This window comes from Tachyglossus aculeatus, chromosome 21 (genome assembly GCF_015852505.1).
Source record: "Tachyglossus aculeatus isolate mTacAcu1 chromosome 21, mTacAcu1.pri, whole genome shotgun sequence".
Taxonomy (NCBI): Eukaryota; Metazoa; Chordata; class Mammalia; order Monotremata; family Tachyglossidae; genus Tachyglossus; species Tachyglossus aculeatus.
In genome coordinates, this window is record NC_052086.1 from 72,271,286 (window position 1) to 72,298,984 (window position 27,699).

Sequence of the window (27,699 nt, forward strand, 5' to 3'; positions counted from 1 at the left end):
ACTGCATTAGACGCTCTCCATCCTACTTGTCAGTTTTCTTCTACTACACCCAGATCACACTTTCCATTCCACTCAAGCTAAGCTATTCATTGGACCTCGCTCTTGTCTCTCCCACCTCCCACCCTTTCCTCACTCCATTTGTCCTGCCTGGAATCACCTTCCTCTTCATATCTACCAGACCTTTCCCTATCTTCAAAGGCATCTTGAGATCAAGACCTCCTCCAGGAGGCATTCCTCAGTTAATGTGTCTGCTTCCCCAATTTATCCGTCCAGCACTTCTGTCCCTCACAACCACCTGAAGAACTTTTGTATTATTTAAGGACACCCATTCCGCCTTCTTCCTATGTGGAAATTATCTCCCTTTCCTTCTAGACTGTAAATTCCTTGAGAGCAGGGATGGTGTCCACTGACTCCATTGTACTCTCCCAAGCACTTAGTGCAGTGCTGAGCACACAGTAGGCACTCAATAAATGCTGATTGATTGCTTAATGGAAAACCAGTCGTAACATCAGTTCTAAGTGCTTAGAAGTGTGCAACCGTCTGGGGAAATAAAGCTTAAGGGTATCTTCTCTCTCTCTTTTTTAGGATGCAAAGTTTGTAGAAGAGCGACGCAAGCAGCTACAGAATTACTTAAGAAGTGTTATGAACAAAATCATTCAAACTGTCCCAGAGTTTACAGCAAATCCCAAAAAAGAGACTCTTATTCAACTGATGCCCTTTTTTGTGTAAGTAACTGCAAAGCGATTATGACTCACAATTCAACCCGAATGCTAAAATTTTATCTTTCCTGCTTATTCAGTGAAATGCTAGCACTCTTGAACTCTCCTACATCCATTGGAACCCACTTGGATTTTTTAAAGGTTTTTTTTAACACCCAGAAAACTAGAGAATTATGTCATTTCCTCACCCATTTAAAAGGTTGTCATAATCACGGTCATTAATTGGATGGGCTTTTATATCAAGTTTGTTACTAAGTAACAAAAATTCCAAGGGCTTAAACAAAGGTTTCACTTAATGTGCTGGGAAGAAGGCTGGAAAAGGTATACCTTGTATTGGACTTTTGATATATGCTTGTTGGAAGAATGTGCCTATAGGGAATCAAAATAGACAAATAAAAAAGAATCCAGTCTTCACAAAAACGCCTAATGTGAATCCAATGCTCTCAGTTTGGAGAAAATTTTGAACGATAGTCAAGATGACATATCATGGCTATTGAGGCGTTACATTTGCCTACAGGTACAGAGAGGTTAGCACACCAAGTTTCCAACTGCATGTATGATTTAAGACCCAGGGCTACAGCCCGTCTTTGTAGGGGCCAAAAATTGCTTCCATTTTTCTTGTAACAAAACAACAAACCCAAATGAATTGCGGTGTCGGTTAATCTGTTTGTTTGTTTTTACCCCCACTTGATATTTGACTAAATCCCTAAATTGTGTTGGCATATATTACAATAGCAGGTCCAGGATGAAAAAGCTGGGGCAGATTTGTAGGTGCTGATGAGTCTGGTTGGAGCAATTCTAGAAATCTCCTGTGCATGTTTACTAAACGTTAGTCAGTCGAATTGTAAAAATTGTATGTTAATGTGAACATCTCTGCATGTTGTATAATTTTGTTGCTCTGGTTGCCATTAATCAGAGCCGGGAAAAAAGAAAAAAACATTTTGTGCCTAATTAACATAGAGAACATAAGGTTCAATTTCATGGGCTTTTTTAAAAAAGAACTTCTGTGGAAGATCACAGAAATGACACAATATTGATATTGGAGTTTTGACTAAACATTGGTATAAACCCCAGCGGAAAGCAAAAGAAACAGCTTTCTTGGGCTTTGTTCGCTTCACTGTCACACGGCAGTTCTTTTAAGGGGAGTGGAATTTGCAAGTTGAAATGTGTTGGTTGGCATAAATGGCACCGGATGTGCAGCCGTGTCTTGGGATGGCTGGGCAGCCCTTGCTCACACTTACCAGGAGCTATTTCCTCCCACACTCGCTGGGAAAACGGCATGTTGGTCCAGCTGGAAGTTTGAGTCCCAGAATTCCCCATTGCCAGACCCCCATTAGGAAACACCCTTCTGTCCTGGGGAAGTCTAATAGTTCCCCGGAGCCTGACACCTTGCCATAATTCCTTTATGTGATTTTGATTCCTTCGTCCTGTGTCTCCGAGATCCCCACTTGCTATAAGGGAGAGGGAGAAACCTTTAGTCCTTAATGAGCGTAACTTCCCAAGCCAGCTCCGATACATTGTTCAGGTGAAAGATAAAATCTGCCGATTCTTAAAAGTCAGAGGCCTGGTGCCTTTGGTATAAGGACAGGAACAGCGATGAGCTAGTTACAAGGATGGCAGGGCAGTGAACTACTCATGTTAACTTTTAACTGCACCTTTCCTGTACTCTTGTAACCCACTGAATTTTGATTCTTCTTTACCTTCCCCTGGATATTGCCAGGCAGCTGGTCTCCACCAAAGATGGATAAATAAAATCCCTAGTTCACAATTTACCCCGCGCAGTCTATTGTTTTAATTGTTGCCGCACTTTGGAAAAAGCAGATGTGAATTTGATGTGACACATTGAGGTTGCTGGCACAGGCCGGAAGAGAAGCATCAGGTATTCTCTTGCAAATGCCTTGATTGGAAAAAAAAAAAACCCTCTCAATATTCCAGAAACTCATTAGCTAGAATTGGCTAACACATTGTGAAAGTTTAAATGATACGTGGCTCTATCACTGAAGTTATTAAAAAGTTATTTTTTTTAACAAGTCATTCATCCTAAGGAAATGCAACCTATTTTGCTGTTCCAGGAGAAGAAAAAAAATAAAATAAAAACGTTACGGGGGTGGAACGGAAAGAGCAATGTAGGTCAGTGCACAAATTCCTAGCTGAATTTTCAGCAGAAAGCTTAGTTGACTTTTTTCCCCCCGCATCTGCTGCCGCATTTACTCTTCAGGTTGTGAAATTTATTTTGCTGAAAAGTCATTCAGTTACAATATTCTCCAAGTGAGCTGCGGCCCACTTAGAAAATCCGAATTCAGAGGCCTGAATCACAGAACTGTACAATTGAGGTCAAAGGCCTGGCCTTTCACCTTTAGTAGTGAAATTTCTCTGCCACCCTGGAATGCCAAGTTTGAGCGAATTTCATGCATTATGAAACACCTGTGCACTCTGTTTCAGCTGGAAGGAACCATCTAGCTTAAGGATCCACACATTCAGACTAAAATGTTGTCTTTTCGCCCCCTCCCCTCTGCCATCCTTCCCCATTTTAGGCTCAGGGTGAATCATTTGGAGCCGCGCCAGGTTTCGTTAAATCTGTATGTAAGTTCCTTTAAAGGGAGGATCAGGGAGGTGACTAGGTAATGCTTTTTTGGATGAACCTCTAGGCCAATTTGGTTTGCACTGACTGTTCTAAGAGAGTTCCTCTCTATAAGCAAACAGTGAGAAGCAGAATGGCGTACTGGGTAGAGCACCGCCCTGGGATTTGGAAGGATCTGGGTTCTAATCCCAGATCGGCCACCTGTCTGCTGTGTGACCTTGGGCAAGTCAATTAACTTCTCTGGGCCTGTAACCTCATCTGTAAAACGGGGATTCAGATAGTGAGCCCCATGTGGGACGTGGACCGTATCCAACCTGATTTTCTGGTATCTACTCCAGCGCTTAGTACTGTGCCTGGCACATAGTAAAAGCTTTTAAAAATACCATTTAAAAACAAAACAAAACAAAAAACCCTGAAGGGCAAAGCCAGGGGACATTTGTGAAAGCTAGTTTCATGGAGCTTTCCTGATTTGGGGAAGTCATTGCCTGCAGCATGATAGATGGCAGTAAGTGGCACTTAATGATCTCAGAAATATAATGTGGCTATTTTGGGGTTTGCGGATAAATGAAGTGATGGAAAATAAGAGATGTGCGTATTGGGATAAGATATGCAGGTAAAATTCAGTCTCTGAGATATCCTTCTCCAAGAACCAAATTTCTCTCGTCTATCTCACTGCCAATCTCTCGACCCCATCCTTCCTCTGGCCTGGAATGTGCCTTCCCTCCTCCTATCCGACAGATAATTACTCTCCCCCCCTTCAAAGCCTTATGGAAGGCACATCTCCAAGAGGCTTTCCCTCTTTTCCTTTCCTTCCACTCCCTTCTGGGTCACCCTGACCCGTTGTTCATTGCCCCTCCCAACCCCTCAGCATTTATGTACATATCTAGAATGTATTTATTGATATTAATGTCTGCCTCCCCTCTAGACTGTAAGCTCATTGTGGGCAGGGAATGATGTCTGCCTCCCCTCTAGACTGTAAGCTCATTGTGGGCAGGGAATGTGTCTGTTATATTATTATATTATACTCTCCCAAGAGCTTAGTACAGTGCTCTGCACACAGTAAGCACTCTGTGCAGGCAGTCGATTGATTGCACGGCCTCCCTTTTTCCAAGATAGGCACTTCATTTTTCTCTTGTCCATTATGCAGATGGTACTTCTGACCTCTGTGAGTTCTCAAAAAGAATAGCAAATAGCCATGTGGTTTCAAACAATTCCCTTCATCTACTAATGAACCTGTTCTAATTATTCCTAATGGACTTGAGAGTGCAAAGAGGTCTCAGAATCCCTAATAACTCTGAGTAAAGGGTATGGGGGAAGTGAGGGTGTAATAATAATTGTGGTACCTGTTAAGCACTTACTATGTGCCAGGCAGTGTACTAAGCGCTGGGGTAGACACAAGATAATCAGGTGCCACAGGGAATTCATTCATTCATTCAGTCGTATTTATTGAATGCTTACTGTGTGCAGAGCACTGTACTAAACGCTTGGGAAGTACAAGTTGGTGAGCCTGCTGTTGGGTAGGGACCGTCTCTATCTGTTGCCAACTTGTACTTCCCAAGCGCTTAGTACAGTGCTCTGCACACAGTAAGTGCTCAATAAATACAATTGAATGAACACATAGAGATGGTCCCTACCCAACAACAGGTTCACAGTCTAGAAGGGAGAGACAGACAACAAAACAAAACATATTAACAAAGTAAAATAAATAGAATAGTAAATATGTACAAGTAAAATAAATTCGAAGTCTGAGTAGGAGGGAGAACAGGTATTGAATCTCCATTTTGCCAGCTGAGGGAACTGAGGCTCAGAGAAGTGAAGCCACTTGCTCTAGGTCACACAAAACAAGACAGGTGGTGAAGCTGGGATTAGAACCCAGGTCCTTTTACTCCTAGGCCTCCTCTCATGTGTGTAACCAGAGAAGCAGCATGGCTCAGTGGAAAGAGTACAGGCTTTGGAGTCAGAGGTCATGGGTTCAAATCCCGGCTCCGCCACTGGTCAGCTGTGTGACTTTGGGCAAGTCACTTCACTTCTCTGGGCCTCAGTTACCTCATCTGTAAAATGGGGATGAAGACTGTGAGCCCCCCATGGGACAACCTGATCACCTTGTATCCCCCCAGCGCTTAGAACAGTGCTTTGCACATAGTAAGCACTTAATAAATGCCATCGTTAACCTTGCAGTGATAATATGGGGTGAGATGACGCCCCTTCTTTGTGTCCCTCAGAGGGTTACTAAGCACTGTTCCTGACAATCAGTGGTATTTACTGAACGCTTACTATGTACAGCACTGCACTAAGCACTTGGGAGAGTACAATACAGTAGAATTGGTAGAAACATTCCCTGACCACAATACCCCTGATGGCCATGGACATCATTTTGGGATAGATCCAAGGTGCGTGCTCTGCTGCCTTACTGTCCCCGCCACCAGAGCAGCTTGAAAATGCTCCAGAGAGCCATTTCCAGAAGGCCCCAGAGAGGTATGCTGGGATGGTGAGCAATACATAGAGTTCCCAGGCCCAGTTTCAGCCATTATTTGGCAACCTGAAAGAGGAAAATACACCATCATCCTCCCAGTCTCTCAGTCACGCTTTATCCTTGACATCTCTGTCTTTCAACTCCTGTAATCAATCACCAAATCCTGTCAGTTCTGCCCCTACATGTCCAGAATTCTCCTCTCCCTCTCCAAACAAACAGCCACTGCACTGTTCTAAAATCTTGTCTTATCCCTACTCAACTGCCGTATCGGGCACCTCGCCAGCCTCCAGTTTTTCCCTTCTCCACTCCATACTTCACTCCGCGACACAGGTCAGGTTTCTAAAACATTATCAGGTTTCTAAAACATTGTTCTGCATGCATCTCCCCCTCCTCGATAACCTCCAAATGTTGGTCCATTCATTTCCACATCAAGGAAAACTCCTCATTTTAAGGCACTCTATCAGCTCCCCTTCCCTACTCATTCATTCATTCATTCAGTCGTATTTATTGAGCGCTTACTGTGTGTAGAGCAGCACTGTACTAAGCGCTTGGGAAGTACAAGTCGGCAACATATAGAGACGGTTCCTACCCAACAACGGGCTCACAGTCTAGAAAGGGGAGACAGACAACGAAACAAAATATATCCTCACTCCTCTCTCTCAACACCCCTGGTCACACACTTCACTCCTTTCAAGTCAGCCTACTCAGCTGTGCCTGTCATCTCGCTCACTGTTGACTGTTTTATGGTATTTGTTCAGCGCTTACTATGTACCAGGCTCTGTACTAAGTGCTAGGGTAGATACAAGTTAATCATGTTGGTTGGACACAGGCCCTGTCCCACTTGGGGCTCACAGTCTCAATCCCCATTTTACAGGTAAAATAACTGAGAAGTGGCATGGCTCAGTGGAAAGAGCCCAGGCTTTGGAGTCAGAGGTCATGGGTTTGAATCCCAGCTCTGCCACATGTCTGCTGTGTGACCTTGGGCAAGCCACTTAACTTCTCTGAGCCTCAGTGACCTCATCTGTAAAATGGGGATGAAGACTGTGAGCCCCACGTGGGACAACTTGATCACCTTGTATCCCCCCAGTGCTTAGAACAGTGCTTGGCACATAGTAAGTGCTTAACAAAAGCCATTATTATTATAACTGAGGCACAGAGAAGTGAGGTGACTTGCCCAAAGTCACATAAACAGACAGAGAAGCAGCGTGGCTCAGTGGAAAGAGCCCAGGCTTTGGAGTCAGAGCTCATGGGTTCGAATCTGGACTCCTCCAACTGTCAGCTGTGTGACTTTGGGGAAGTCACTTAACTTCTCTGGGCCTCAGTTACCTCATCTGTAAAATGGGGATTAAAACTGTGAGCCTCCCGTGGGACAACCTGATCACCTTGTAACCTCCCCAGCGCTTAGAACAATACTTTGCACATAGTACGCGCTTAACAAATACCATTATTATTATTATCATTAAGTGACAAGAGCCAAGATTAAAACCCACGTGCTTCTGGCTTTCAGACCCAAGCTCTATCCACTAAGCAACACTGCTTCTTGCACCTTTCTTGCTCACACCCTCCCTTCTGCCAGGTAATAATCAATAATAATTATGGTACTTGTTAAGGACTTCCTATGTGCCAAGCACTGTTCTAAGTGCTGATGTAGATACAAGTTAATCAGGTTGAACACAGTCCCTGTCCCAGACTGGGCTCACACTCTGAATCCCCATTTTTTACAGATGAGGTAACTGAGGCACAGAGAAGTTAAGTGACTTGCCCAAGGTCACACAGCAGACAAGTGGTGGAGCCGGGATTAGAACCCATGACCTCCTGACTCCACTACACCCTGCTGCATCTCTTCAAGGCCCTTCTGAAATCACGTCTGCTCCAGGAGGACTTCTCTCAATCCCTCATATTTTCACCCTACGTCTCCTCTCTCAACTGCCACTTTAGCACTTCCATATTCCCTAAGCACTTGGACATCAATCAGTCAATCAGTGGTATTTATTGAACACTTAACTTGTGCAGAGAACTGTAGTAAGTGCTTGGGAAAGCACATTGCGACAGAGTTGGAAGATGTGATCCCTGTCCACAAGGACCTTACACCCTACAAGGGTACCTAGACTCCTACATACCCCAACATTACACTTAGGTACGTATCATGATACTCAATAACTTCCCCCCGATCTGTAATTTATTTTAGTGTCTGTCTTCCCCTTTAGACTATAACCTTCTTGAAGGAAGAAGTTGTGCTCACTGACTCCATTGTACTCTTTCAAGCTCTTGGTGCGGTGTTCCACACAGAATAAACACTCAATAAATAGGGGAAAACAAAAATTGATCACTCCCCCACAACCCATTCCTTATGATATCATTATTTTACAGTAGTCATTCATCAACATAACATGATGATGTCAATCAATCGTATTTATTGAGCGCTTACTGTGTGCAGAGCACTGTACTAAGCGCTTGGGAAGTACAAGTTGGCAACACAAGATATTGTCGTTTCCAATATCTTGTGGAAGAGCTTTTTTTTTCCTCCAGCACATTGCTGCCATCGCACAACCAAGTGCCCAGGAGGGTTCGGTTTGGAGTCTCCAATGTCGGCCCTATTCCCCATACACTTCCACCCTGCGCCCATATTTAACAGTGCCCACCCTGCCACCCTAACCATGCGTCACCCAAAGGTGATCCTCTTGTTAATAATTGTGGTACGTGTTAAGTGCTTACTTTGTGTGAGGCACTGTACTAAGCCGTGGGATGGATACAAGCAAATCGGGTTGGACACAGTCCCTGTCCCACATGGAGCTGACAGTCTCAATCCGCATTTTACAGATGAGGGAACTGAGGCCAGAGAAGTGAAGTCACCTGCCTAAGGTCACACAGCAGACAAGCGGCGGAGCCGGGATTAGAAACCATGATCTTCTGACTCCAGGCCTGTGCTCTAGCCATTATGCCGTGCTGCTTCTCCAGTATTCAGTGTCCGTAACGTGATATGAACATGCAACCTTCTTGTTAGAGAAGCAGCATGGCTCAGTGGAAGGAGCCCGGGCTTTGGAGTCAGAGGTCATGGGTTCAAATCCTTACTCCACCAACCGTCAGCTGTGTGACTCTAGGCAAGTCACTTAACTTCTCTGGGCCTCAGTTCCCTTATCTGTAAAATGGGGATTAAGACGGTGAGCCCCCCGTGGGACAACCTGATCACCTTATAATAATAATAATAATGATGGCATTTATTAAGCGCTTACTATGTGCAAAGCACTGTTCTAAGTGCTGGGGAGGTTACAGGGTGATCAGGTTGTCCCACAGGAGGCTCACAGTCTTAATCCCCATTTTACAGATGAGGTAACTGAGGCCCAGAGAAGTTAAGTGACTTGCCCAAAGTCACACAGCTGGCAACTGGCGTTGTGGGATTTGAACCCATGACCTCTGACTCCAAAGCCCTTTACTCCTCCCATTGAGCCATGCTGCTTCTTAACCTTGTAACCTCTCCAGCGCTTCGAACAGTGCTTTGCAAATAGTAAGCGCTTAATAAATGCCATCATTATAATTATTATTGTTCCGTCTAAAGCCAGCCCAGAGAGTTTCTGATATCCAGATTGGACACTGGAGGGAAGGCAAAAACAATTTCTGGAGCAGCCGATCCAACTGGGTCAGTTACCCCTTTCAGAGCCCTTCTTGGTGGTCAGTGCTGGGATAGTTCGCCCAGAACTAGCCTCCCCTCAGGGTGGTCTGGATGTGTTTTATAGGGAAGGTAAATGAGCTAAAGATAGCTCTCTAACTCAACGTCTGTGGGCAGTTGATAAATGAGCTCCGACTCCCAGAGTCCCAAGATTAGCAAGCTGACCAATTCACCTGAGCTGAGGTGCCACTTACATAGACATCTCCCCCTTCTAGACTGTGAGCCCGTTGTTGGGTAGGGACCGTCTCTATATGTTGCCAACTTGTACTTTCCAAGTGCTTAGTACAGTGCTCTGCACACAGTAAGCACTCAATAAATACGATTGAATGAATGAATGGACATCGGGTTAACCTATTTAGAGGAGAAACCTCATAGGAAACCTCATTTTCCTCTCCTCCGCCCCATCCCCCCCCACCCTACCTCCTTCCCCTCCCCACAGCACCTGTTTATATGTTTGTACAGATTTATTACTCTATTTTACTTTTACATATTTACTATTCTATTTATTTTGTTAATGATGTGCATCTAGCTTTAATTCTATTTGTTCTGATGACTTGACACCTGTCCACATGTTTTGTTTTGTTGTCTGTCTCCCCCTTCTTGACTGTGAGCCCGTTGTTGGGTAGGGACTGTCTCTATATGTTGCTGACTTGTACTTCCCAATCGCTTAGTACAGTGCTCTGCACACAGTGAGCGCTCAATAAATACGATTGAATGAATGAATGAATGAATAGGACCATCACCCCGGGCACCCCTCAGCCATTTAGGCTGTGAGCCCCATGCGGGACAGGGATTGTGTCTGACCTAATTAACTTGTACCCACCCCAGTGTTTAGAACAGTATTTGACACATAATAGGCACTAAACAAATATTAAAAAAGGATCAAAGGAACAAGTGGTTGGCAGCCGTAGAAAGGAAAGAAAAATCAACCCGAACTCCCAGTCATTTGCCATGGCCTAGAAATGTGATAAAAATGGGCTGCTCTGCTTAGAAACATGAATCAAGAAGTCCTAGTTTCAAAGGAAATTTCTCTTTGAAGTAATTTGATTTGAAAAGGATTGGCAGCTTGCTGTGGCCATAATAAACGACTGATGAATCCTTACAGGGATTATTCCATTTCAGAATGCTTAATTAATTTCCTTGATTAGCACTGCCCACAGTTTGAGACCTCATGTTACAGGCTGGCAGCGGATGGTGCTATTGGCCTCCCGAGATATTGGTCTTCACCAAATCAATGGTTGCTGTGGATTGGAGGGCCCTTTCATGGTTTTCCCTGAGCAGGTTGTTACATCTAATTTGCTTCAGTTTTTCTTGGCAGTGAAAATATTGACTATTACGAAGAAGGCGGGGGGACTCTATTGGCTATCACCTTTTCTTTCATCAGAGGTTCCCTAGTGGGATAAGCCTAAGAATCACTCCCAGAGTTTCAGTTTTTGTCTCTGCGGATCTTTATTTTTTCCTGTGTCATATGAAGTACTGAAGCTTCACTTAGCGTCGAGGACTTCCCGGGAGTCTCGGAGGATGCTGAGCAAAGTTTCAGTTGTGTCCCAGTAATCAGTTCACTCAGAAATTTTGCTCTCAAACACCGGGGTGCCAGTGGAGTTGAGAGTCTTAAGGTTCTTTCATTTTATATTGAGGTTAATCTCCACCTACGTGCTGACTTTTATTGGGGATCACACGCAAAGATGTTCCTGTTCACAAGGCCACTGAAGCCCGTTTCTTGACACTGCCTTTGTGGTGCCAGCCTAGGTAATCAAGTCATTGCCAAGCAACCCAGATGCCATGGACGCCTTGGTACTTCTTATCTGACCCTTCCTTAGCGTGGCATAGTGGTTAGAGCACGGGCCTGCGAGTCAGAAGGTCATGGGTTCTTATCTCGGCTCCGCCACTTGTCTGACTTTAGGCAAGTCACATCACTTCTCTGAGCCTCAGTTCCCTCATCTGGAAAATGGGGATTGAGACTGTAAGCCCCATGTGGGACAGGGACTGTGTCCAACGCAATTTGCTTGTGTCCACCCCAGTGATCAGTACAGCACCTGGCACATAGTAAAAACTTAATAAATACCATATGATTATTATTATTATTATTATTATTCACACATTTAGCTCCCATTTATTCACTTGATTTTTTTTTAAGTTACTTGGGTGACTTTTTTAAAATGGTATTTGTTAAGCACTCATTATGTGTCAAGGACTATTCTAAGAGCTTGGGTAGATACAAGTTAATCGGGCTGGATACAGTCCCTGTCTTCATCATCATCAATCGTATTTATTGAGCGCTTACTGTGTGCAGAGCACTGTACTAAGCGCTTGGGAAGTACAAGTTGGCAACATATAGAGACAGTCCCTACCCAACAGTGGGCTCACAGTCTAAAAGGGGCTCATAATCAAGTAGGTGGGAGAAAAGGTATTGAATCCCCATTACACAGTTGAAGAAACTGAGGTACAGAGAAGTTAAGCAGAGAAGCTTAAGAAGTTAAGAAGAGAAGCAGCGTGGCTCAGTGGATGGAGCACCGGCTTTGGAGTCAGAGGTTATGGATTCAAATCCTGGCTCCGCCAATAGCTGTGTGGCTTTGGGCAAGTCACTTAACTTCTCTGTGCCTCAGTTACCTCATCTGTAAAATGGGGATTAAGACTGTGAGCCCCCCGTGGGACAACCTGATCACCTTGTAACCTCCCCAGTGCTTAGAACAGTGCTTTGCACATAGTGAACACTTAATAAATGCCATTATTATTATTATTATTATTATTATTATATGACTTCTCTGCCCAAAGTCACACAGTAGGCAAGTGGCAGAGCTGACTGTAAGATTGTTAAGGACAGGGAACGTGTCTGTTAATTCTGTTGTATTGCAGTCGTTCAAGCACTTAGTACAGTGCTCTGCACATAGTAAGTGCTCATTAAATACCATTGATTGATTGGGATTACAACCCAGGTCTCTGGCTCCCAGGCCTGTGCTTTATCCACTAGGACACTCTGCTTCCATAATAATTTCCTTAGTATCCAGATAAAAATCATGCTAAAGGGCACTTTTGTGGGGAGGGAGGTATTGGCTAAGCACTTACTGTAAGCCAGGTACTGCACTGAAAGCTGGGGAAGATACAAGCTAATCAAACTGGACACAGTCCTTGTTCCACGGTGGCTCACAGTCAATCTACACTGTACAGATGAGGTAACTGAGGCACAGAGAGTGACGCGACTTGCCCAAGGCCACACAGCGGACAAGTTGCAGAGCTGTATTTAGACCACATGTCCTTCTGACTCCAGGCCTGTGCTCTATCCACCAAGCCATGCTGCTTCTCATACGTACACTTGAAATGCGTGCAGTACACATGTCGTATTCTTCAGGTAAGTAGGGACCCATCTCTGTTGACGGCACTACCATCCTTCCCGTCTCACAAGCCCGCAACCTTGGTGTCATCCTCGACTCCGCTCTCTCATTCACCCCTCACATCCAAGCCGTCACCAAAACCTGCCGGTCTCAGCTCCGCAACATTGCCAAGATCCGCCCTTTCCTCTCCATCCAAACCGCTACCCTGCTAATTCAAGCTCTCATCCTATCCCGTCTGGACTACTGCACTAGCCTTCTCTCTGATCTCCCATCCTCGTGTCTCTCTCCACTTCAATCCATACTTCATGCTGCTGCCCGGATTATCTTTGCCCAGAAACGCTCTGGACATATTACTCCCCTCCTCAAAAACCTCCAATGGCTACCGATCAATCTGCACATCAGGCAGAAACTCCTCACCCTGGGCTTCAAGGCTGTCCATCACCTCGCCCCCTCCTACCTCACCTCCCTTCTCTCCTTCTACTGCCCAGCCCGCACCCTCCGCTCCTCCACCGCTAATCTCCTCACTGTACCTCGCTCTCGCCTGTCCCGCCATCGACCCCCGGCCCACGTCCTCCCCCGGGCCTGGAATGCCCTCCCTCTGCCCATCCGCCAAGCTAGCTCTCTTCCTCCCTTCAAGGCCCTGCTGAGAGCTCACCTCCTCCAGGAGGCCTTCCCAGACTGAGCCCCTTCTTTCCTCTCCCCCTCGTCCCCCTCTCCATCCCCCCGTCTTACCTCCTTCCCTTCCCCTCAGCACCTGTATATATGTATATATGGTTGTACATATTTATTACTCTATTTATTTATTTTACTTGTACATTTCTATCCTACTTATTTTATTTTGTTGGTATGTTTGGTTCTGTTCTCTGTCTCCCCCTTTTAGACTGTGAGCCCACTGTTGGGTAGGGACTGTCTCTATGTGATGCCAATTTGTACTTCCCAAGCGCTTAGTACAGTGCTCTGCACATAGTAAGCGCTCAATAAATACGATTGATTGATTGATTGATTGATTGACCCAAGGAACTGAGGGAGAAAGGTTGGTAAGGTGAGAAGTTAGGACGGCTCAGCTGGGGAAGATGGTCCCCTGTTGCTCAGGGAAGGATTCCTCTACCAATCAATCAATCAATCGTATTTATTGAGCGCTTACTGTGTGCAGAGCACCAGGTGCACAACATAGTTTTCTCACCTAGAGTAGGGCTCTAGACTGTAAGCTCACTGTGGGCAGGGATTGTGTCTGTTTATTGTAATTTTATACTCTCTCCCAAGCACTTAGTACAGTGATCTGCACACAGTAAGCACTCAATAAATGATTGAATGAACGAATGAAACTCCATGCTTCTTTCTCCAGGCTATAATAATAATAATAATGGCATTTATTAAGCGCTTACTATGTGCACTGTTCTAAGTGCTGGGGAGGTTACAAGGTGATCAGGCTGTCCCACGGCCGGAAGGCGGGGTGGGGGGGGGAGCTCACAGTCTTAATCCCCATTTTACAGATGAGGTAACTGAGGCACAGAGAAGTTGAGTGACTTGTCCAAAGTCACACAGCTGACAATTGGCGGAGATGGCATTTGAACCCACGTCCTTTGGACTCCAAAGCCCATCCACGCTGCTTCTCTTATAAGCTCCTTATGGGCAGGGAATGTTCTACCAATTCTTTTGTACTGTATTCTCCCAAGTGCTTAGTACAGTGCTCTGCAGTATGCATTCAGCAAATAGCTTGGGTTGGTTGATGGATTCCTGTCTGGGTTTACTCAGATGCCCGCAGGGAGATCACCCAATAGGCTGGTGAGCTCTCAACTCCCAAGAGCTTGACAGTCTTGTTTCATTGTCTGACTCCAGGGTTATGCCTACGCTCATCAGAGAATAATAATTATTATTATTATGTTACTTGCTAAACGCTTATTATATGCCAAGCACTGCTCTAAGCGCTGGGGTAGATACAAGTTAATCAGGTTGGACACAGTCCCTATCCCACATGGGGATGATAATAATAACAATTATAATAATTAAGGCATTTGTAAAGCACTTACTATGTGCCAAGCGCTGTTCTAAGAGCTGGAGTAGATACAAGTAATCAAGTTGCCCCACTTGGGGCTTGCAGTCTTAATCCCCATTTTACAGATGAGGTAACCAAGGCACAGAGAAGTTAAGTGTCTAGTCCAGGGTCACACAACAGACAAGTGGCAGAGCCGGAATTAGAACCCACGTCCTCTGAATCCCAAGCCCGGGCTCTTGCCACTAATCACACTCTTAATCCCCATTTTACCAGTGAGGTAACTGAGGCCCAGTGAAGTGACTTGTCCAAGGTCACACAGAAGACAAGTGGCAGAGCCAGGATTAGAACCCAGGTCCTTCTGACTCCTAGGCCCATTCTCTATTCACTACATCATGCTGTAATAGCCTGCCTTTGTATTTTGGGGTCCAAACCCCCAACACTAGAACAGAATCATCTCCAAGAGATCAGGCTTCTCTGTTGCAGATGATAAATACACCCTCAACCCACCACTCCTAACAAGGATGGGACCTGAGCCTTAACAGTCTCTAATAGGCATCATCTGTCTTAAGAAATGTATTTCCAATCTATTTTAGGCAAGGCAGTCTTGTTGTAAAATATTAATAGTGATGAATTAATGTAGCAGTGAGGTTGCTGTAAAATATACTCCAATTGGTACAGTCCCATTAATGTGAACTGGTGCCTGGGAAGACGAAGGGTTTCTTTCTCACCAACAGTTGACTACAGTTGGACTGGAAACTGAGATTCCCCCATTCAGTCGTCGTCCCCATTGTAAACGCTCTATCGCCATTTCCCTTGTAATGGCACATCAAAATAGCGAAAGTCACCATTATTTTCCAGCAAAATTGGCCGACCAACATAAAAGCCGTGGCTATAGTTGTAGGCTTTGTTTTGGGAATTGTTGTGCCTTAAAGATATTCCACAGTGGAAGGGAAGTCTAAGCAAATAGCTTATTTACTAGATGAATTATTAATAGTTATTTTAAAAATGGAAGAAGCCATCTTAAAAAACAAGGCCAGTCTAAATCAATTTAAAAGATCTTGGGAACCATGGCCAGAAGTCAAGAGGTTAGTCGATAAAGAGAGATGTTTAGAAAGATCAAGGAGTAGAACTCTCTCTCTGTACTTCCTTCATTTGCCTTTGAAATTCTTTTTAGGTTAATCCAAGGCTATGTGGAAGAGGATGAGAGTGAGGACTTCACCCCAGAATGAGGTTGGGGTAGGGGTGAATCAGGATTCAGAAAACAAGAGTTGCCTTTATGTGTTCAGGGAGTCCTAATCTCCTCTTCCCTCACCATTTTGACTGTAAGCCCCTTATGGGACAGAGATTGTGTCTGATAACAATAATAATAATAATAATGGCATTTATTAAGCTCTTACTATGTGCAAAGTACTATTCTAAGCATTGGGGAGGTTACAATAATAATAATAATAATAATGGCATTTGTTAAGCGCTTACTACGTGCAGAGCACTGTTCTAAGCGCTTGGGGGGATACAAGGTGATCAGGTTGTCCCACGGGGGGCTCACGGTCTTAGTCCCCATTTTACAGATGAGGTAACCGAGGCACAGAGAAGTTAAGTGACTTGCCCAAAGTCACACAGCTGACAATTGGCGGAGCCGGGATTTGAACCCCTGACCTCTGACTCCAAAGCCCATGCTGTGCTTAGTAAAGTGTGTGGCACATTGTAAGCGCTTACCAATTCCCACAGTTATTACTACTTTCCACGGACCCATCAGCGGCAAAAGCTACCCCTCAAAAGTTTCCCTGCCTAAGGTGGCTAGCACTCCCCTAAGATAACGGTGACAATAAAGTCATCAGTATCCTCCATTCATTCTTTCATTCATTCATTCAATCGTATTTATTGAGCACTTACTGTGTGCAGAGCACTGTACTAAGCGCTTGGTAAGTACAAATCGGCAACATATAGAGAAGGTCCCTACCCAACAATGGGCTCACAGTCTAGAAGGGGGAGACAGACAACAAAACAAGTAGACAGGTGTCAATGTCATCATAATAAATAGAAGTATAGCTACATCATTGATTAAATACATTGAGTAATAAATATGTACAAATAAAATAGAGTAATAAATATGTACAAATATATACAAGTGCTGTTGGGTGGGGAAGAAGGTAGGGCGGTGGGGGCAATGGGGAGGGGAGGAGGAGAGGAAAAAGGCGGGGTCTCTGTCTGGGAAGGCCTTTGAAGGGAGGAAGTGAGCGAGTTTGGTGGATATGTGGAGGGAGGGCATTCCAGGCCAGGGGAAGGATGTGGGCCGGGGGTCGACGGCGGGACAGGGGAGAATGAGGCACAGTGAGGAGGTTAGTGGCAGAGGAGAGGAGGGTGCGGGCTGGGCTGAAGAAGGGGTGAAGGGAGGTGAGGTAGGAGGGGGTGAGGTGATGGACAGCCTTGAAGCCAAGGGTGAGGAGTTTTTGCTTGATTCGAAGTTTGATAGGCAACCACTGGAGATCTTTGAGGAGTAAGGAGCAAATTCAGTTGTATTTATTGAGCACTTAATGTATGGAGAGCACTGTACTAAGTACGTGGAAAGTACAATTCAGCAATAAAGAGAGATAATCCCTGCCCATATCGGGTTTCACCTGCTCACTGCCCAATTTCCCCTTAGCTTCCCCTCAGCAGCCTGGCCCAGAGGAGAGAGCAAGGCCCTGGGAGTCAAAGGACCTGGTTTCTAAGCCCAGCTCCACCATTTGTCTGCTGTGTGACCTAGGGCAAGCCACTTCGTTTCTCTGGGACTCAGTGACCTCATCTGTAAAATGGGGATTAAGCCTGTGAGCCCCATGTGGGACAGGGACTGTGTCCAACCTGATCAGCTTGTATCTACCCCTGCACTTAGAACAGTGCTTGACACTGCTAAGCACTTAAATAGCACCATCACCTATTGAAATCGTAGCAAAGGGAAAAGATTGCAGGCTGAGAGATTTGAGGCTGTCGGCAAAGCTGCCATATATACACCCGAGAAGCAGTGTGGCTCAGTGGAAAGAGCCCGGGCTTTGGAGTCAGAGGTCAGGGGTTCAAATCCCGGCTCCGCCACTTGTCAGCTGTGTGACTTTGGGAAAGTCACTTAACTTCTCTGTGCCTCAGTTCCTTCATCTGTAAAATGGGGATTAAGGCTTGTGAGCCCCTCGTGGGAGAACCTGATCACCTTGTAACCTCCCCAGCACTTAGAACAGTGCTTTGCACATACTAAGAGCTTAATAAATGCCATTATTATTATTATTATTTTAGACGGTACGCTCGTGTGGAAAGGGAATGTGTCTACCGACTTTGTTATATTGTACTCTCCCGATCAGGTAGGACAGTGCTCCGCACACAGTAAGGCTCAATAGATTTAATTGATGGCTTGATTGATTGATTGAAACCTGTGTGCTGGGAAGACTCTTTTGAGGGAGTAAGCTTAATGCTCAGGCAATAAGCATCTGCCCTGTTAGTCTAAAGAGGTTACAGTACAAGGTCAAAAGCTGAGTAACTTTGTTTTTAAAAGATAGGGGAAACAGAAATAATATTTTTATAGTCTATTGAACGCGTGTTCCGCAAGGCAGAGGCCAGGTTTCCAACTTTTTATAGTAATAATAATAATGATGATGGTATTTGTTAAGCACTTACTATGTGCAAAGCACTGTTCTAAGCACTGGGGAGATACAAGGTGATCAGTTTGTCCCACGTGGGGCTCACAGTCTTAATCCCCATTTTACAGATGAGGGAACTGAGGCACAGAGAAGTGAAGTGACTTGCCCAAAGTCACACAGCTGACAATTGGCAGAGCCGGGATTGGAACCCCTGACCTCTGACTCCAAAGCCCAGGCTCTTTCCACTGAGCCATGCTACTTCTCTAGTAGGTTTGGTTTTTTGTTTGTCTGTTTTGTCTTTTGGTTTCTTTGTTAGTGGCATTTACTAAGATCTAAGTGGATACAAGATAATCGGGATGGACACAGTCCATGTCCTACATGGAGCTCACAACATTAATCCCCATTTTACAGGTGAGTTAACTGAGGCACAGAGAAGTGAAGTGATTTGCCCAAGGTCACACAACAGACAAGCAGAAAAGCCGGGATTAGAACCCAGGTGGTCCGACCCCCAAGCCCATGATCTTTCTTCTGAGCCACGCTGTTTCCTATGTACCCATACAGGAAAGATACCATAAGTAATAGGTACTCAGTAAACATTGTGGTTTGAATAATGGTGATGTCAACTTGCGAAATTGTCTGTCTGCAAGGATTAATTTGATAAATTTCAGACTATAGTGTCCTGCTTTGTTTCAGTATTTCCCTGTTTGTATATTCACTATCAGTATGACAGGTCTAGTAGGTTAGAATTTACAGACAATTTAGGCAGATTATTGAAAATCAAACATTTCCACAAGCACAGTGGTAATACAGATAGGCAGTTGCACATCAGAGCTGTACTATTTATCCCCTGGCCCCAGTTACCTGAGAGTCCAATTACTAGGTAAATACCTCTCATGCCCCTCTCTGACTCAACTGGGATTACTCTTTCACCTGTTCATTTAACTAGTTATCTGGACTTCCTGTGCCTGTGATCAGTTTTCCTGCTTTCATGGTCTCAGGGTTAAAGGGGTGGAGAACACGGGAATCTGAATTTGATGACTGGGTTCATTCTTCAGTTAACTTTGTTTTTAGGATGCAGAGTCCATCATCAAATTTACAATGAGGGAAACGTGTCTGGGGCTCCTGAGAAGCAGAAGTTTAGAAGCCAAGCCTCCTCTTCTGGAGAAGTATAAACCCACCAATACAGTGATAGGCATAATAATAATGATAATATTTGGAAAGCAACTTACCGACTCCTTGGGCGAACACAAAGGAGGAAGATGTATGGTCCCTGCCCTCGAAGAATTTATGACCTAGTGAGAGAGAATGCAAACACAAGCCATTTATGAAACATTAGAGCTGTTCAGCCAAAGTATGGAAGGATCAATAGATAAATTAACATGTCAACAGTAGGCATCAGGCTTAAGCCTTACCAATAAAGTGCCTCCCTCCCTTGCCCCCGAAGACCTTGCCAAGGACTTTATTAACAAATCTGAAACTGTCAAGCTGGAATTCTCCAAAGTGTCCTTCCTCAATCCCCCAAATCAGTCCCATCCCTGCATCCGCTCTTGCCATCCTTTCCAACCATCTCTCAAGAGGAAGCAGGATGGCCTAGTGTAAAGAGCACAGCCCTGGGAGTCAAAGGACCTGGGTTCTAATCCTGGCTCCGCCAGTTGCTTTCTGTGTGACTTTGGGCAAGCCGCTTAACTTCTCTGGGTCTCGGTTTTCTCAACTGTAAAATGGGGATTCAATAGCTGTACTCCCTCCCAGGCAGGAGAGGGACTGTGTCCAACCTCACCAACTTGTACCTATCCCACCAATGTTCGACCTTCATTTATTCATTCATTCAATCGTATTTATTGAGTGCTTACTTCATGCAGAGCACTGTACTATGCGCTTGAAAAGTACAGTTCGGCAACAGATAGAGACAATCCCTACCCAACAATGGGCTCACAGTCTAGAATTATTATTATGGTAAGCGGCACTTGTGAAGTACCATTATTATTATTACCCTAATTTATTGTAGTAAGCACTTAACAAATACCATTATAAAAAACCCAAAATGCTCAGTCTAGAATTATTATAGTAAGCGGCATTTGTGAAGTACCATTATTATTATTACCCTAATTTATTGTAGTAAGCACTTAACAAATACCATTAAAAAACCCCCAAAATGCTCACAGTCTAGAATTATTATTATAGTAAGCGGCACTTGTGAAGTACCATTATTATTATTACCCTAATTTATTGTAGTAAGCACTTAAATAGCATTAAAAAAAACCCAAAAAATCTCCCTCGCTGATTCCCTACAATGTGGTTTCCACCTCCTTCACTCCAGTGAGAGGGCACTGCAAGTTCCCCACATGGCCTCCTCCTGGAACTTGCAGCCACGTTGCCAATGCAGACCATCCCTCCTCCTGAAAACAGTGTTTACTGTTCGTTTTACCCACAAGTTCTCTCCTGCCTTGCTGGCTACACTTCATCTCTTTTACTGACTCCTTTTCTGACCCTCTGTCCCTCATCTCACTTTGCAGTTCACGGACTAATTTCTTACTTCCAGATGCAAGGACAACCAAGAGTAGAACAGTATTGTAGAGAGTTTGGCTGGCTTTTCAGCTGGGACGTCATAAAGAAAGGCCTAACCACCTCTGCTTTGCTTGTCAACATTATCACTGGCAGTACAATCAGGAGTGAATTAAGACTTTAGATGAGTTAACATGAACAATGACATTGAAAGCAAGGAAGAGATAACTTCATTCAGCAATACCTTGAGGTGATAACTACTAGAACTGTTTTTTTGACTGGTAAGCTGAAAAACCATGAAGAGGAAATTACAGAGAAGTTCAAGCAGCTACCATATAGAATGCCTTTTTTAAAGAAAATATAAAAGAAAACCATTTAAGCATGCTTTCAAAGCACACAAAAATAAAGGAATTCAGACCCAATGCTTATGTACATATCTATAAATTATGTATCTATATTAATGTCTGTCTTCCTCCAGACTGTAAGCTCAATGTGGGCAGGGAACATGTCTACCAGCTCTGAGATGTATTGCACTTTCCCCAGCCCTTAGTACAGTGCTCTGCACACAGATATCACACAATAAATACCATAGATTGAAGACCCAAAAAGGATAGGAAAAACACAACTGCTTTCCTTTATTTGTTACAGTTCCACTGATTGTAGATTACCTTCCATGTTTCAGCACTAGTTATGCACAGTGGAATCCAAGGAACGTGAATTTTTAAATCCCTCTAATAATCAAAATGATGATATTTGTTAAGCGCTTACTATGTGCCAAGCACTGTTCTAAGCGCTGGGATAGATACAAGGTGATCAGGTTGTCCCACGTGGGGCTCACAGTCTTCATCCCATTTTGCAGATGAGGTAACTGAGGCACAGAGAAGTGAAGTGATTTGCCCAAAGTCACACAACTGACAAGCGGCGGAGACGGAATTAGAACCCACGACCTCTGACTCCCAAGGCCGTGCTCTTTCCACTGAACCACACTGCTTCTCTCTGTAATTTCTCGGAACTCGCTCCCCTGACTGGGTAAGGGTAAGGAACAGTCAGTACAGGAAGAGCTGTGACAAGATTTCTGCACTCGTTAGGCATGTGTCTCCTCTCCTGAGTCCTCTCCATAATTCCACGTGTTCTGTCTCCTTACAAAGTGAGTCCGGTCTCCCCCTCACCCCTGCTCACTAATGCCAGCCAACAAGGCTCTTCTGCTGCTGCCTCTCTGCATATAGGGTTTTTTATTTCATTGTTTATTGGGCAGAGCAGGAGCAGAGGATAGCAGTTTCATTTTCAGTGTAAATTATCTTTGAGGAGCCTAGGTGCTCTCTCATTATCCATGGCCCCAGGCCACTCTGGCTACGGCCCTAGCCATAACAAGTTCCGGGGGATAAGGAGAAAAGGGATTTAAAAAATCCCAGATACAAACTATGTCACATGCCTGATGACAGTTATTCCAGGAAACCACATCTGCACCGAAGTGACACCCAGAGTTAGGAACTGAAAGCGGAGGGAGTAAGCACAGGAAGACACATGCTCTTCCTCAACACGGATTCTGCCATCACTCGGGATGCTATTGGCAAGATCTTTCCCCTTCTTCCAGCCCCAGCACCGCGCTGGATTTCCCCCAAAGCCGATACAAAAGAAAACTGAAAGCACTTCTACTCTGCCTGATCTGATTTGATTTTATCTACCCCAGCACTTAGCACATAGTAAACGCTTAGCAAATACCACAAGTATTATTATTATTCCTTCCCCCTTTATTGTCACTCCTGTCAGGGTGAAAAATTGGCATCCAGGAGAAGAAAGAGGCCAGTAGGAACTGAAAGGAATCCAGAGGGAAATGTTGAACGAGGTGGAGAAGGAAAGGGCGAGGCCCCTCGGAAAAAGATAATCCAGAGGGGTCAAGGTTCCTGACTGCCTGGAGATGGGGAAGGGTCCAGAGAAGAGCACTGCAAAGGACAGGACGTAATACTCATCCTCCAGAAAGGAGCTGCCCTGATCATCCAGATTGTAAGCTCGTTGTGGGCAGGGAATGCGTCTGCTATATTGTACTGTTCCAAGCGCTTCGTACAGTGCTCTGAACATAGTAAGTACTCAATCAATCATATTTATTGAGCACTTATTGTGTGTAGAGCATTGTAGGGAGTGCTTGGCAGAGGACAATACGACAGAGTTGGTAGACGCATTCCTTGCCCCCCAGTGAGCTGTCTAGCGGGGGAGACAGACATTAATATAAATACATAAATTACGGATGTGTACGTAAGTGCTGTGGGGCCTTCTAGACTGTGAGCCCACTGTTGGGTAGGGACTGTCTCTATATGTTGCCAACTTGTACTTCCCAAGCGCTTAGTACAGTGCTCTGCACACAGTAAGCGCTCAATAAATACGATTGATTGATTGATTGATTGAAGGAAGGGTGAATAAAGGGAGCAAAACAGAAATGAGGGCTAAATCAGGGATAGCCTCCTGGAGAAGATGTGCCTTCAATAAGGCTTTGAAAGTGGAGGGAGTAATTATCCATCGGATATAAAGAGGGAGAGCATTCCAGGACAGAGATAGGACGTTGGCGAGAGGTCGGCGACGAGATAAATGAGATTGAGGTACAGTGAGTAGGTTGGCATTAGAAGATTGAAGAGTGCCAGCTGGCTTGTAACAGGAGAATAGCTGATTGATCCAGCAGCAGCCATGGTTGAGCCTGTGGGCCATTTGTCCCTGAAATGACCTTTGGAGAATTAGCCTTTTGCAGTATCAAACCTATTATCAGCCTTACTCATGATGGCAAAATTCCCAGCGAGGAAGTTGCAGGACAAAGCTTTCCCCCCATTTACTTATTTACAATCCCAGGCTGTGTGAACACTCCCCCAAAGCATTGTGAACCGAAATGTAAGAATATAGAGTTTTGCTTCCTCCCTCATCAAGGATAAAAGTAGCATCCTTCCTGCAGCTTGTTATATGTGTTCTATTTATACAGTAGGAGTGTGGATAAATTCCGGCAGATAAATACAGTTCCATTATTACTGACCTAGAAAGGCTTTGGATTTCAGGTACCTGATGTAGAAAGTATGCAGACCACACATTGTTTTCCCACTTAATAAAGCTGTTGCCTTCAATGCTTTTGTTCTTTTTTCCAACTAGCCTGAGCCGGAAGTCTATTAGGAGCCAGTCCCCTCTAGGAAAAGAAACACAACTAGCTTTAAAGCCCGATAATGCTGGGTGAATCTTGTCTTAAATGAATGGGAGGCTGGTTTCCCAGTCAACCCCCCCTCAACCTCCCCACACACTTCCCGTTTCATCGATTTCCTTTTCAGCAGAACTGTCGGGCTCGGTGTCAGTCTCCTTAAGCGGACCTAATATGGCCTTTTCTATTATCTATCTAGCCTTTAATTAAAAGGTTAATATACTGGTAGACGGCCCCAAACTTAGATTAACTAAAAAGGATCCATTTTTAGACTTGCAAACCCAACCCGGGTTGGAGGAAAATGGTGAGGAGAGAGAAGGGCAACTTTCCCAAGCCCCAAGCTACTCCGATGCTACTGCTATTACTACTGCTTGTAATTGAGGAGGCCCAGGTAGTACAGAATCTCCTCTTGCAGCATGTGGATTGAGCAAAGGCCTGGGAGTAAGAAGGACCTCACTCTGCCATTTATCTGCTGTGGGACCTTGGGCAAATCACTTCATTTCTCTGTGCCTCCATTACTTCATCTGTAAATTGAGGATTGAGTCTGGGAGCCCGGTGTTGGACACAGACTAACCGATTACCTTACATCTACCATAATGCCTGGCGCTTAGTAAATGCTTAATAAATACTATTACCAAAAAAAATCTCCCTAGACCTCCTCAGCAGTGCTGCCACTGGTTCCACTGAGGCTTTCCAAACCTATTCCAGCCCAGGCCCCTGTACTAATCGGGCTGATGGAGGCAGCTGGCTGGGCTGGAGTGGCCCATAATGGCATAGGTAGTGTGGTAGCAGTGTTGCCCCCGACCCCTGGACCTCCCTACCCACCTACCGAGCTGGCCAGGGTGGGATTTCTGCTGCTTCCTACCCCTGTCCCTACCAACTATCTCTAGGTGCTGGAATTGCCAATAAAACCCCCAGTGTATGAATGTGTGGGAGGGTGACATTACATGTCTAGTCTAGACCAACCCAGGACTGGCTTTTGGCCAATAATAATAATGATGATGGCATTTCTTAAGTGTGTACTATGTGCAAAGCATTATTCTAAGCGCTGGGGAGGTTACAAGGTGATCAGGTTGTCCCACAGGGGGCTCACAGTCTTCACCCCCATTTTACAGATGAGGTAACTAAGGCACAGAGAAGTTAAGTAACTCGCCCAAAGTCACACAGCTGACAATTGGCAGAGCTGGGATTCAAACCCACGACCTCTGACTCCAAAGCCCGGGCTCTTTCCACTGAGCCATGCTGCTTCTCGTGGAAAAGAGCCCAAGCCTGATAGTCAGAAGGACCTTTTTTTTATGGTACTTGTTAAGTGCTTACTAGAGAAACAGCATGGCTCAGTAGAAAAAGCACGGGCCTGGGAATCAGAGGATGTGGGTTCTAATCCTAGTTCCGTCACTTGCCTGTTGTGTGATCTTGGGCAAGCCACTTAACTTCTCTGTGTCTCAGTTACCTCACCTGTAAAATGGGGATTAAGACTGTAGCTCCACATGGGAAAATCTGATTACCTTGTATTTATCCCAACTTTTACAACAGTACTCGGCGTGTATCAATCAATCAGTCATATTTATTGGGCACTTACTGTGTGCAGAGCACTGTACTAAGCGCTTGGGAAGTACAAGTTGGCAACATATAGAGACGGTCCCTACCCAACAGTGGGCTCACAGTCTAGAAGGGGGAGACAGAGAACAAAACCAAACATATTAACAAAATAAAATAAATAGAATAGATATGTACAAGTAAAATAAGTAAATAAACAAATAGCGTAATAAATATGTAGTAAGAACTTAAATACCATTATTATTTTATTATTATTATTATTATTATTATTATTATTATTATTATTATTATTATTATTATTATGTGCTAAGCACGGTTCTAAGCTTTGGGGATGATACAAGTTAATCAGGTTGGGCAAGTCCCTGTCCCCCACAGGGCTCACACTCTTATCCTCATTTTACAGATAAGGTAAAAGAGGCCCAGAGGAATTAAATGACTTGCCCAGGGTCACACAGCAGACGTGCCAGAGCTGGTATTAGATCCAGGTCCTTCTGACTCCCAGGACTGTGCTCTATCCACTAAGCCACACTGCTCCTAATCCCTGGGTTCTAATTCCATCTCTGCCACTTGTCTGCTGTGTGACCTCGGGCAAGTAACTTCACTTCTCTGGGCCTCAGTTACCTCACCTGTAAAATTGGGAGTAAAACCGTAAGCCCTATGTGAGACAGTGACCGTGTCCAACCTGATTTGCTTGTATCCATCCGAGCACTTGGTACAGTATCTGGCACATAGTAAGTGCTTAACACGTATCACAATTAACAGGCTCCTGGCTCCACATGCAAATCGCAAGGTCACTCACGGAAGACCTTGAGTCATCCCCCTCTATTCCCAACAATTCCAGGGGCTTCTGTTGCCAGAAGCGGGGTGGTGCATAGTCCATGGCATTTTTTCATGATTCCCGTGCTGGAAGTGGAAGGTCAGAGGTGAGTTGGGAGTGGCAGGGGATGGACAAGTTCTTCTCCCAACTCCCTACCCCTTTGGCTCCTTCTAGAGAGATTAGGTTGGAGGGAGGAACTAGATACTGCGTGTCCTCTTGAAGTGTGTGTACACATGTGTGGGTATTGGGGGTGGGGGTTAGAAGCAGGTGGTCAGCTCTTCCCTCCCCACTTGGTGTAGATCCAAAGAGACTTCAGAGAGCAGATGGTTGCCCTCTTCCTCTGTCTCATCGGCATGGTGTATATGGCATCCGTGCCCAAAGAGATTGGACAGCTGGCTGCAACTGATTCTCTTTGACACAAGGGAGCTCATTACGCCATGCTCCATAATGAATTATGAGGCATAATTTGGAGATACATCTATCTATGAACACAAAGGACAAATGTATATATCTATTCATAGCTCCCTGTAAACACATCCATATGTGATTATGCATATATACTGATTCAAGCACAAAGGACAAGTATATATATATATATATATATAAAGTACACATACACACACACATAAATATATATATATGCGTATATATATATATATATATATGTATATGGCATTCATTGAGCACATACTAGTTGCAGAGCACTTTACTAAGGGCTTGGAAGGGTACAGTACAACAGAGTCGGTAGACATTATCCCTGCCCACAAGGAGCTTACAGTCCAGTACTGTAAGCTCTAGATATATAGGTAGCTCTTTATCTATTGATATTTGCCCCTTGTGTTTGAAAAATAATCCACTGAGGGTGAACTTTATTTCTGGCTGCATTTATGACTGAGAAGGCCAATGCAGAGGACCCACACACAGTTCTGACCTCATTGTGCCCACTTGAAAGCTATGCTTTGGTGTGCTGCCATATTTGTTTGCAAGGCTGGGAGCTCTTCTTTGCATTTGCCTCCTTGTCACAATCATTATGAATCTTCTGCTCAGAGAGAACCACACCTTCGTTGGCTGCAGTGCTGCACGCTAGTCCATCTGAGGCAACTGATACCTAGTTTTCCAGGGGAAGGTCACAGCCTGGTCCGAGGCTACGTCGCCTCAAGACATTTCCTCAGGACTTTCCGCTCCCCACTTTCAGCTCACCATAAAGCCGCTGTTTGAAACTACAGATAAAAGAACCAATAAAAATCTGCTTCCTGAATTTACTACTTCATGAAACCC

The 27,699-nt window shown here is 44.7% G+C and overlaps 1 protein-coding gene across 1 annotated transcript in view; it reads left to right on the forward strand.

Moving 5' to 3' along the window:
- The window catches only part of SNX29 (sorting nexin 29), a 557,276-nt gene that overhangs the window by 489,791 nt on the left and 39,786 nt on the right, over positions 1-27,699 (forward strand). The window contains exon 21 of the mRNA XM_038762809.1: positions 586-725. Coding sequence (XP_038618737.1) covers positions 586-725 — 140 coding nt within the window. The remainder of the gene's footprint in view (positions 1-585; positions 726-27,699) is intronic.